This window comes from Cololabis saira, chromosome 22 (genome assembly GCF_033807715.1).
Source record: "Cololabis saira isolate AMF1-May2022 chromosome 22, fColSai1.1, whole genome shotgun sequence".
Classification (NCBI taxonomy): Eukaryota; Metazoa; Chordata; class Actinopteri; order Beloniformes; family Belonidae; genus Cololabis; species Cololabis saira.
This window is the reverse complement of record NC_084608.1, coordinates 4,610,558-4,623,326: the sequence shown is the minus strand read 5'-3', so window position 1 is coordinate 4,623,326 and position 12,769 is coordinate 4,610,558. Positions and strand designations below refer to the sequence as shown.

At 42.5% G+C, this 12,769-nt stretch overlaps 1 protein-coding gene across 1 annotated transcript in view; it reads right to left on the bottom strand.

Annotated features, from left to right (window-relative positions):
• The window catches only part of LOC133423738 (5'-AMP-activated protein kinase subunit gamma-2-like), a 74,153-nt gene that overhangs the window by 21,944 nt on the left and 39,440 nt on the right, over positions 1 to 12,769 (bottom strand). Inside the window, exon 5 of the mRNA XM_061714051.1 lies at positions 7,525 to 7,748. Coding sequence (XP_061570035.1) covers positions 7,525 to 7,748 — 224 coding nt within the window. The remainder of the gene's footprint in view (positions 1 to 7,524; positions 7,749 to 12,769) is intronic.

Below are 12,769 nucleotides of genomic sequence, written 5' to 3'. Positions count from 1 at the left end.
AGTCGCGGGTTGCCGACCCCTGGAATAGTGTAATATATGCAAAAACAAAACAGAACAAAAAGATGAGAACGACTGACGACTTTTGGACACATAGCTCAGGACTGGCCAAAAAGAGATAAACATTTAATGCATATCCTGCTAGTGGCCGGTAAAAAGACTATTACAAGGAAATGTTTATCACAGGAGAACCCAACTATAAAGGTATGGATAGAAATTACAATGGACATTTATAAAATGGAGAAGATAACGGCATTTATTAATTATAAATTGGAGAAATTCACCTCATACTGGGAAAACTGGGTCAACTACGTCACGCTCCATAGGCCTGATTTTATTTTCTCAAGTCAATGATCGTGTTATGTTGAAAACATCACTCCCTACTTATACATAGTGGTTTTTGGTGGTTTGTCTTTCTTTTCATTGTTTGGACATAAAACAAAAATATCATTCCGACATTTAGGACAGACTACAGATGTAAGATGTAGCATACATGATGTATCAGATGTGAATGTCTAATGCTGGATGTCAATAAAAATAAATAAAAAAAAAAAAACGACTGCCGATTCTTATTTGTTACATTAAAATGTAAAATTACATTCCCATAGATGAACTGAACACCTCTGGATTATCCAGTCTCTTCAGCCTCAGACTAAACAAAATTCAACTATGAAGAACGCTGCTGTCAGAGTCCTTATAAACACCAGGAAACTGGTAAACATATTACACTCTTTATATGTGTTAAAGCAAGAAAAAACGTGTTTTTCATAATAGGTCCCCTTTAAATACTTACCTGCTGTACTCTACTGCCCTTACTTTTTAACAACTTGTGCTTTTCATTATTATACCTCTTTTCTTATCTTAGTTGAACTGTGCTATACAAATAAACTATATAAAAGTCTGAAACTTCTGAACTAAAAGGGCAATTACATGTGTAGAAAAGGATCTAAAAGTCCAAAATCATTAATTGAACTGAGCAAGTATTGTTTTATTGTTATTTGAACTACTAACGTCTGGAAAATAAAAAAGATAAAGATCAGTTAGATTGATTATTATAGATTATTTAGTAAATCGTGTTTTCAAAAGTTGTACAAGATATAAGTACACCAAAACCAACTTCCATTACTTCATAAAAACAAGGCGACAATTGTAAATTTGATGAGCCTTTTATTGTGAAAGCCAGTTTCCGGTTTCATATCGTGTTTTTGTGAGTTTGACGGCGCTTCAGGACGTCAGCGTCTCAACGCCGAGACTGAGCGGAAAAGGCCGAGAAGAGCCGACCGTTCCCGAGGTTCATGTGAAGGATTTATCTGAAGACTTCAGACATGTTCAATACATATGTATTTATTTGTTTCGATTCAAATACAGAAATGTAATCAACTCAAGTTAATGGGCTCCCAATATTTAGGAAGTTTAGGTTTTCATGTTTGATGGAATTCAGGACACAAGGCTCCCTGTTTGTCTGGACTAAGACACAAAGACAGGGCTTGGGATTGTTGCAATCTTCTGAAACCCTAGAGGGAAAGTCATTGCTGCAGTAGTTTGAGTGATTAGATGTGTGATGTATTTCAACTAGGGTTGTCAAACGATCAATTTTTTAAATTGCGATTAATCGCATGTTGTCCATAGTTAACTCGCGATTAATCGCACATTTATTGACAGATTTTTCGCTGTTCTAAATTCCTTTAAGGTATTTTTTTAAAGGTTTTTAATACTCTTAACAACATGAGAAAGGGCAAATATGCTGCTTTATGCCAATGTTTATTCAACTTTCCACAAAAAAAAGCTTTTGACCTGTATGTAACATTCCTTCATAAACACAATATAGTCCCCAACTTTACACTTGTAAAAACTTAAGATTCCTTGTTTTTTTTAAGCAGCTCAATGTAAAACAATGAACCATATGCATCACAAACAGTTTACAAGAAGTGCATTGGTCAGTTAAATTTTCCCTGTAATTATGTCTAACGTCATATGGAGGAAAATAAAAGACTCCAGAAATATCCCCTTCTCCTAAGTGGGATCAAAACAGGGGGATACAAAAATAAATCACAAACAAATAAAGTGCACATGTAACAGCAGGGAGTAACTCAACCTATAAAGTGCAGTTAGGTATAATTAGCTGATACTTCAGATTCTTTGCTCATCTAATGTATTCAGGTGAGGAACCTCCTTCCCTCACATCTATCCAGCGTTGTCTGCTTTTGAAGGGGGGGTGTTCTCTCTGCATGGGTCGTGTGTTTGGCTGCTAGTGGTATTTGAGACTCAACGTATTTCGACGGTAATTCAAATTGACAGTACATGTAAATAACTTTAGTCTTGTCCAGCGAACCATCTGCATCTTTTTGAAAGTGAACTTGCCGTTCAAAAGTCCCTTTTCATTCTCCATCTTTTCTCCGTTTTCAAAAAAGTTCACGCAGTAATCCACCATACTTTTCCTCAAGCTACGGGTGCCGTCGACTTTTACGGAGCTGCTGCCTAATCTCATTGTACCAGTATAATGATAATAAAGGCTTTCTATTCTATTCTATGTGCCACAACTTTCTCCAGCTAAACAAAAACAAAACTGAGGTAGTTCTCTTTGGATCCAAAGAGAAACGATCACAGGTCCTCAGGGTACAAGTGAAACAGCCTTATTCTGATTTTGACAAGGGTGTGTGGCGGACCCAAATGCAGCACAACAGCATGGAGCGTTCAGTAAAAGTCTTTACTAAAGTCAACCTTTTTTTATTTTATTTGTTATTTACTGTTTAATTGTGTCTTGTCGCTTTTAATGTTGATATAAAGCACTTTGTGTTGAAATGTGCTATATAAATAAACTTGCCTTGCCTAGTTGTGTTCCCGTTCACAAAATGTATTTTTTTTTTTTATCCCGGTTTTTTCCCATTTTTTATCACCCAGTGCTCCTACCTAAGTAACAGTCCTGGGCATTGCCATCCTCTACCAACCCCGGGAGTTCCTGCACTGAGCTCAGGTCTCCTCCTTAACCTGAGGAGTGAGCAGCAGCATCTTTTCACCAGACAGGGTGGGGTTTCTCCGGCCAGACGTAGCGCGTGGAAGGATCACGTTATTCCGGTCAGATCCTCCCCACCCCATCTGTTCCCCGGTTGGCCAGAGGGGGCAGTAGAGCCCAGGACTGTTGCATGTTTTTGTGAGGGTAGAGAACATTAGCTACCCAAGGGAACACGGGGAGAACATGCAAACTCCACACAGAAACCCCAACCCCACCCATGGTGTGGAGCTGAAGTCATGAGGGAACTAACACGCACTTCAGCACCCACAGCATCCCCGGCGGGAATCGAACCCAGGACCTTCTTGCTGTGAGACGGCTGCACTACCAGCTGCGCCACCGTGCCCCCTCAACAAAATGTATTTTGACATCAGCCCAAGTGCACATAATTTGAATCTGAAGCCGGTGTGAAAATAAAAAAGCTGTGGTTCCTCTACCGGCCACCAGGGTCCATATCCAGACCTGTGCTTCCTCCACACACCACTATGGTCCGGATCCACTGACCTCCAGGTTAAAATGTTCAACTTGACAGCAGAAACCAAGACATTTACGGTCTGGAACAGAAAGAGTTTTGATCTCCATGGTCACGTTTTACACCCATGACGACTGTAAATATCTGAAGTAATAACTTTTAGACTTGTGATTGGCAGTGAGCTTGGTTAATGGCTAACCATCATCACCAGTACTGGAGTTGTAAAAAATAAATCAGTGGGGTGGTGGATTTAATCATATGGGGACAGATAATTTGTGCTGATTACAAATAATATAATATATTACAAATAATAGCAGTGACCAAAACACCTGCAGAAATACTGCAGGAATGACATAGCAGCAGTTAAATGCAGCCTTCTGTAAGCTTGAAATATCCACTGGGCTTACATCAAATACATCAAAACACAACAATAAAAAACACTTTTCTGAACTTATCAATATGACTCTGTCCTTCACAGGATAAGTAACATGGATCACTGCAAAAACTCAATCTTAACAAGAATATTTGTCTTATTTCTAGTTAAAATGTCTCATTTTAGTAAAGAAATCTCATTACACTTAAAACAAGACTCATCACTGGAAAAAACAAATATTTTCACCTGTTTCAAGTAGATTTTCACTTGAACAAGATTTTTTTACTTGTAATAAGAAGATAAATCTTGTCCCACTGGCAGATTTTTCTACTTATTTCAAGTGAAAATCTACTTGAAACAGGTGAAAATTATCAAATAAGTTATTTTTCTGGTGATGACTCTAAATGTTGAAATAGCAGTAAAACCACATTCATTGATGAAATGACATAAGGGATGGAAAGGAGGGGTGGCAGTTTTACAGGGGGGGTGGTTTTTATTTCAGGGGGGGGATGCCATCACCCCTCATCCCCCTCAACTCCAGTACTGATCATCGGTCTTCATCACGCTACGATGCTCAATGAAGCCAGCGGCTTCCATGACAACCGCTTGACAACCATAGCAACGCAACAACTCCAGGTTTTCACCCACACTTGGCTATTTTTTCTACATTGTCGGTTTGTATCTTTCTAGAAAAGTTCCTACAGTTCTTAAAGTCTAAAAACAGCGTTACTGCAGTCAGAAGTCGTGCTCGTGTATTTACCTTAGTCACCTTCAAAACCCATAATGCATCACCCAGCTGTCTACAGTAGCTTTTGCGGCTCAAACATGTGGCGTCCAGCCACAAATATGTTAGAATCGCGGTGGAGGCGGACACCAGAAACAAACCAGAGCTCTGACATCCATATTAATGGAACTTTTCCACTAGAACCTACTCGGCGCGGCTCATCTCAACTCGTCCTGGTTTCTTTTCCATAACAATCATCACCTGGAGCAGAAGTAGGAGGTTGGAGTGAAGCTGCTGTGACGTATTTGATTGTGTGATCTAAAGGAAGAAGACAACAACACTAAAGATGTAGAACCTGGAGGAGATGATAGATGTGCTGCTGGGTCTGTGACTTGTGTTTGATATCAAGTTAAAAAATGAGAGAGAGAGAAGCTTCAAGCGGCGACGCTTTTTAAAAAAAAATTTAGTTTGTCTCGGTGCTGCTGAAAAGTCAGCTGGAGCCGTGAGCAGCTATGAAGAGACAGAGCTCCTGGTAGATCTGGTCGTTCCTTATCTCCGTCTAGATCCCTTTTTAATTCTCTCCTCAGCACCAGGTTTATGAACATCTGACCCTCAGAGTTGAATCATGAAACAGACTTTTGCTGCCGTTGCTGGTTGAATGAAATGAACAAGAATCCGTCAGAGTCTCTTTCTCTGATTTCCTCCTCCTGACTCAGACGTCTGACTCCAACCCCCCGACCAATCGGTGGCCTGTAGTGTGATGATGTCAGATACAGCCGACTCAGCAGCTTAGAACCTCGGCAGAATAGTTACAGAAAAGTATCTACTCGGCACGTTAGACCCCTAGTGGAAAAGAACCAAACCTGAGTAGGTACTAGTGGAAAAGTGCCAATAGACCACCTTGTCAGGCTCATACATAGAATTCCTTTGGAAATTTGGAAATAAATAGGACCAGCTCCCCCTGGATCTCCACGTTAATCTATTACCGTATTTTCGCGACCATACGGCGCAGCCTCAGTTATGTGTGTCATTTCTGTATTTAAAACACACATACGGTGCACCGAACAAAAAGACTCCGTCTACACACACACATGGTGGGCCACCTTACAACAACTCACACACAAGCATACAATTGTGCGTATTTAAAAATAGAGCGGGAGCAAAACTTAGTTTGATTGTGCTTTATTTAAGTTATTACAATCGTAATTGCATTAATCAAACCCATCGAAGTCTTCATCCTCAGTTTCTGCATTGAACAGCTGCGCTAAATCAGCTGTGCCAGTCCCACTTCCCTCGCTGTCAGAGTCACTTTCCGTGCCGTGCGGCCCCTCGGAAATGATGCCGGTGTTCTGCCAATTTCTGCTGCTTTGCTAAAAAATGCTCCCTAATGGTTTTCCACCTTTGTAGAGCTACACTTTTACTGTGTTTTACTCCCTAAACCACTTCCTCCAAGTGTTGCTTGTCGCTTGCCAGGCCGTCATTGTAAATAAGAATGTTCTTAATGACCTGCCTGGTTAAATAAAGGCCAATGACTGAATGAATATTAAATAAAGTGATAGAATTGGTTTTTTCTCTCTTTATCATATAATGTTCACAAAGTGTAATGCAATTCATGTCATGGGTAGTGTATTTTGAAGGATCAAATACTCAACATCCCATATTATCAATTTTACATCGTGCAAGAAATGATGAGCGTGGAAATCAAACTTTGAAAATCGACTGTGCGCATGCGCAGAACCACAAAGTAGCATTTCTCTGTGGGTAGCAAGGATTGGCAGAACACCGGCTTTTGCGAAAGCTCGAACAACAGTCCAGCCCAGCAGACACGTCAGCCCATGCATCTACAATCCATCAACAGTAAACGACGGAGCCCGCCGGCATCGGTTGGGCGGTTCCTCGGGAACGCACGGTGTTTCTCAAAGCGCTCCCGCGAGGGAGCCGCAGTGAGAGCCCCAACAACACACATTCGGCGCACTGCGTCATGGGCGCGCGGCACATTTTGAAAAAAAAAATAAGACGTTTATATGCGGCTAATGGTCGCAAAAATACGGTATGTGCTTTTTTCAGATGACCAAGGCCCAGTCCCAATCCCCCCTAGTCCTACTTTTCAGCACTACCCCTAAATTTTGCACGTTCCCGTGAGGGTAGTGGTGTCCCAATTCCTCTTTGCATGTAGGGGGAGTGGAGATATCGAGCGGTAGGGGGTATCAATCTAGCCCTACACAGCGAGGGATTTCAGATACTGACTCGCTGACCGAGGGCTAGAGAAAATTTCCCAGAATGCTTAACGTCATAATTTGCAGACTGAATCAAACAAAAAAACATGGCAGACATTTCTCATTTTTTAGTGAATGAAATCAATATTTTGAGTTAGTTTCTGCATAAAAATGCATTTTGATTACATTTCTAGCGAGAAATCTATATTTTACTTTCAAAATATTCACTCAGTGAATGTATATAATCACTCGCTTGCTCGTTTTTTTAGATCTCGCCAGAATAAAGGCTGATTTATAGTTCCGCGTTACACCAACGCAGAGCCTACGGCGTAGGTTACGCGGCGACGCACGCGCCGTATGGTGCGCGCCGTACAGTGCGCGCCGTACGGTGCGCGTCGCTTTCAACCTGATCTTTCAACCTGATCTTTCAACCTGATCTAACAAAAATCCGTGAAATGACCAGGACCTCTTACGTACCCGAACGTAAACCACGCAGTGACGTAGCAAGTGGTGTCCCAATCCCTAGGGAACATTACAAAGCCCTACCCCTTGTGGCTTCATTTTTAGGGCTAGTGGTAGTGAGTAGGGTGAACAGTGGGATTGGCCCCAAGTTGGGTCCAGCCAGGATAACTGTTGGGTCCTGGCTTGATCCCGGTTCTGAGCAACATCCCTCAGGAAAAGTGTCTGCATCAATCACCAATGACAGGTCAGAGTTCAGGAGCCAACACTCACCAGACGCCTGATTGGAGGAGAGCCAGGAAGAGGCAGCCGGCAGGAGGAGGACGGGTGGGAGCAGCGCGGTCCCGTGTCCGGGGGGGAGGAGAAGGAGCGTAACCTCCGGGTCTCGGGACGCTGCGGCTCCTTCAGGTACGTCTCCAGGTGGAAGACGGTCACCTCGTCCTGACGGGGGAGGGCGGACGGGCCGGGAGGGGGCGCAGGGGAGCACAAGCTGTGGGCTACCAGGAAGAAGAGGAGGAGAGAGAAGAAGTGAGTCCCAGGCAGAGGTGGGTAGAGGAGCCAAAAATTGTACTCAAGTAAAAGTACTGTTACTTCAGAATAATATGACTCAAGTAGAAGTAAAACGTAGTCATCCAAATAATTACTTGAGTAAAAGTAAAAAAGTACTTGGTGAAAAAACTACTCAAGTACTGAGTAACTGTTGAGTAACGTCTGATTTATTTTTTTAACACAACCATTCAAACAGACAAAAGTACAAAATAATCATCTTCAGGCAAATTAAATCAATAAAATAATGAAATAGATTAAAATTAATAAAAAATAAAAAAATAGCTTAAATTAAAATAACCTTAAAGTAAATTCAAGTACTTTAATAAATAATAAAATAATAACAGAATAAAAAAATATATTAAAGGTATTGTGACATGAAAAACACATTTTTCTTGATTTTTTGTGTTTTGTTGGGTGTCTTGACATCAATTACACCCAAAAAACAACGAACTTTTAACATTCAGTGTATTGTGTGCTTTCTGGGATTTGCCGCATAACTATGTAAAAACGGCGCATGTGGTTTGGTGGCGGGCCGTTACGTAACGGCCCGCTAAATCACCGCCCCCTCCACCCAGCTCCCTGCCTCCGCTCCTCTCCAGCGCACCATAAAGGCTGATTTATGGTTCCGCGTTACACCGACGCAGAGCCTACGGCGTAGGGTTACGCGGCGACGCGCACCGTATGCTGAACCCTACGGCGTAGGCTCTGCGTCGATTTAACGCGGAACCATACATCAGGCTTAACACGGAGCTGTTTAGTGTTTAGAGCCTCTTTTGTTCTAATCACCGGAGGAAAACTGCTAAGAAGACCCGCGGCCACTGACTGGACTTAAGATAAGGGGACACTGTTGCTTCGCATGCCTTTATTTTTATGATTGTTTGCGGTGGACTGCTTTTCTGTGCATGCTTCGCCTGTCGCTCCCGGCTTAACTCTCCAACGCCGCTGTTAGAAGTCCGGTTCGGTGTGCGCACGGACTTCATCCCCGGGCTGTAGTCGCCCTGTCTGGGCTGTGTGTGTGGGTGTTTGTGGCATGGATGTATTATAGAACATTATAGATACATTATATGTATTATAGGTTTGTGGTCGGTGTGCGCGCGCGTGTGTGTGGAGACGCGGGCAGAAGTTTGTAGCAGTTGGTTGGAGAAGGAGGTATGGAGGAGGAGCGGAGCAATGATTGACAGGAAAGGGGGGAAAGGAAGCGTTTTTCACGGCGCAAAAAATCACTGTAATAAAAAGCCAGGAATGGAGTACTAGAGTGAAGTTTTTCTTGTTACACCCTTTTAGACACATTTGAGGGATGTTGGCCAAGACTTTTAATAGTGTTAAAAGCATTTTAAAAATGATGTCACAATACCTTTAAGCACAAGTAGCACAAAATTTCAAGCCTTTATACATTTCTTTTTTAACCAGGCAAAACTAGAACAAGCCCATGAACTCATAGAAACTCTGTGTGTGTTTGAGTCTGTGTAAATGTGACAAAACATGCAAAAACAAACATTTTTCCCAAAGAATCACTCAGTGATGTCATGAGATTGACACGTACGTGGATAAAAGGGATAAAAGAATGGGGACCAGGGGTGGGGTCATCCCGTTGCATCTTCCACCTGCCTGCTGTGCTGTTGCCGTCAATGACCCACCAGTCTGGCCCTCGGCAGGAGGGTCCCCCCTTATGAGCCTGGTCCTGCTCGAAGTTTCTTCCCTCCTAAAGGGGAGTTTTTCTTGCCACTGTTTGGCTTAAGGCTTTTCTCCCACTATGGGAGTTTTTACCTGCCATTGTTTATGTAATAATTGCTCGGGGGTTTATGTTCTGGGTATGGGTCTCTGGAAAGCGTTTAGAGACAACTTTTGTTGTATTAGACGCTATATAAATAAAATTGAATTGAAAATTGAATTGAATTGAATAAAAGAAAAGTAACAGCTCAACGTAGCCAAATGTAGCGGAGTAAGAGTAACAGTTTCCTCTTCACAAATCTACTCAATTAAAAGTAAAAAGTATATTGATTCAAAACTACTCCTAAAAGTACAGAATTTCCCAAAACGTACTCAAGTAAATGTAACGGAGTAAATGTAACTCGTTACTACCCAGTAACTGCAGACTGGTGCCTCATAACAACGGCAAAACGCCACAAGCTCTGATTGAGGTCACCGCTTTACCACAGGTTGGGCTTAGCTCTGTTTTAATGTTCAGATCTAATTTTAAATCAAATCAAATCAAACTTTATTTGTATAGCACTTTTCATGCATAAAAATGCAACACAAAGTGCTTTACATAAAACTTATTATACCACGGTCTGTGTGAATACTGGATTCTGATTGGCTGGCAGGTGGAGGTTAAAAGTGATAACCTACACCTAGAAAACAAGTTTGGTCAAATTGCCTGATATCTTCAATATCATTGCGCTGGATCAACTGCCAGGTGGTAACCACGGCAACGGAGATTCAGAGAAGAAGAGCCGGCTACCACAGGACGGAGACATGAATGATTTTGTAATTTCTTTTAATTTATTTGGTGAATTTAACAATTTTGATGACGGGGATGCAGAAGAGGAGAGAAAAGAAAATAGGCGAGCGGACTAGAATATCTCCCGTTGCTAAGTCGTATCTCAGGTCCATCCTAGATACTGGAGAATCAACACTGTGTCCATTAAGGACCTTATGGGAGGGTAGTGGTTGTTCCAGGTATTAGTCAAACCCTCAGGTGTTACCAAGGAAACTGAGGGTGCTTTCCCACCTGTCCCGTTTGGAGCAGTTGTTCCAAAACAGGGAGCGTTTCCCCCTAGAGATCGATTGGTTTGGTATATGTGAACACAGCAATGGTGCTCAGATGCGGGACAAAACAAGCGAGTTGAGATCTCCTAGGAGAGGTGGTCTCGGCTCGCTTCCATTCCAGACCTGGAGCGGTTCGTTTGCAGTGAGAACATAATCCACACAGCAGCTGACACAACTCATTCATTAGGTATGTGCTACCACGGCGCAAGGAGAGGAGTCGGCGCAGAGTCTCCACCACCTTCTCTCCTATTGGACACAACTTTCTCTCTTCTCCCTTCTCTCCTATTGGACGAGCCGAGATGTCATCACAGCGCGGCATCGTGGAATTAAAAAATGTTCAATTCGGGCGCAGGCAGGCGGTCTACTCTTGCGCCGCGGTAGCACATACACCGGCGGCGGTCTGCACTTTGCACCCTCTCTGTGAAAGGGGCTTATTTTTCCCGGGGTACGGAAGAGGGAACTCTTTCCACGTTCATTTCTGACCAATGAGAGAACAGTTGGTTCATGGCATTTGTTAACAGCTTTGAACCGCTACAGACGGTTGCCTTGTGAACACAAACGCCACAAATGAAACAACTGTATCGATTTAGCCCCTGAATCGGAACAAAACAAACGGGCCACAGGTCTGAAAGCAGCCTGATCTATGGCTTGTTAAAAAACTTTGTAACTTACCAGTTTCCGACGGCTGCAGACGAGAGATTAAATAGTCGCTCAGCTGCTCAGCTGTGGCTTGTTATAAAACTAATGATTTACACTGAAAACACATTAAAGCATGAATAACTGATTTAATATTTATGATTTTTGGTAAGTGACCGTGGTATAAGCGGGATAATGCCCTTCGAGGAGGCAAACCGTTCACGCCCCTGCGTCGTCCATATATTTATGATAATGTGCACTTTGTCGGGCATTATCCCTTACTTAATGCCCCCCCACACACACGCACAGACACACACACAGACACACACGCATCTATATAAATATGGGTGTGGACATGGCTGAGCACTGAGGATCCAGGTGAAAAAGCAACTGAGAGAATAAAACAATAAAGTGTATCAAATAAACCATAAATAACGACTAAAATGTTTAAATACAACATTGAGATAAAACAATGAGATAATAAAACAGGATAAACTAAACTAAAGATTAATATAAAACAGAGTGGTAAGATCAAATAAAAATAGAAGTAAGCATAGACAATTATAAAGAGTTAAATGAGTCAGTTAAAAGCCTGATTAAAGAGATGGGTCTTGAGCCTCTTTTTAAAAACATTTAAATAGATGCAGCTGAGAACCTTGATGATAAAGAACATTAATGCACACACACACACACACACACACACACACACACACACACACACACACACACACACACACACACACACACAGATACACACACACACACACAGACACGCACACGCACACACACACGCGCGCGCAGGGCAGTGATAAAGCGCTTTACTCGGCTGATGCTGCACATCAGTCCTCTGACAGCTGGCTGATGACAACAGATACTAAGAATAAAAAGCGAATCACAGATGTGCTTACAGTCAGTGCTGTGATGAGGCCCGCGGACAGCTGTTGTCATGGTTACCAAGTGAAAGAGTTAGTTAAGGCACCGAAGCGGTCACAGAGAAACGATCCATCCAGCTCGTCCCCGTGACACCAGCTCCGGGGCTTCTAGGGCCTTTCTCAGCTTCATAAGGAGCTTCAAGAAAACGGAAAAGAGTTCTGATGCCGACTGAGCTCCGAGTTGCTCTGACATGAAACCCGACACATCTGCTGCTACTGAGAAGCTACTGAGGCAGGATTTGTTGTAGAAATTAAAGTGATGAGGACACCGAACTTTATGATTTGACCGTTTAACGTTAGCTACCCAAAAATCCAACATTACCTGATTCATAATGGGAACCACAAATCCACGTTTCGGTATCTGGAATCCAGTTGTTTCTGAGAATTGCAGTGATCCATTTGTCTCTCTTAAGCTTATTTTTCATCAGTCTGTAAAATGATAACTCCGATTTCTTGCTAAATCTATGAGTACAGTCGATCACACAACAGCTCTTTCCCATTCTAGATGTTTTCCAGTTGCTCAAACTGAAAGTTTCTGACACTCAGTGGGCGAAACCCGCTGTGAAGTCGCATCTGTGACGTCATGCACATTCCCTCTATTATTATTAATTAGGGCCCGAGCATTGACAGTG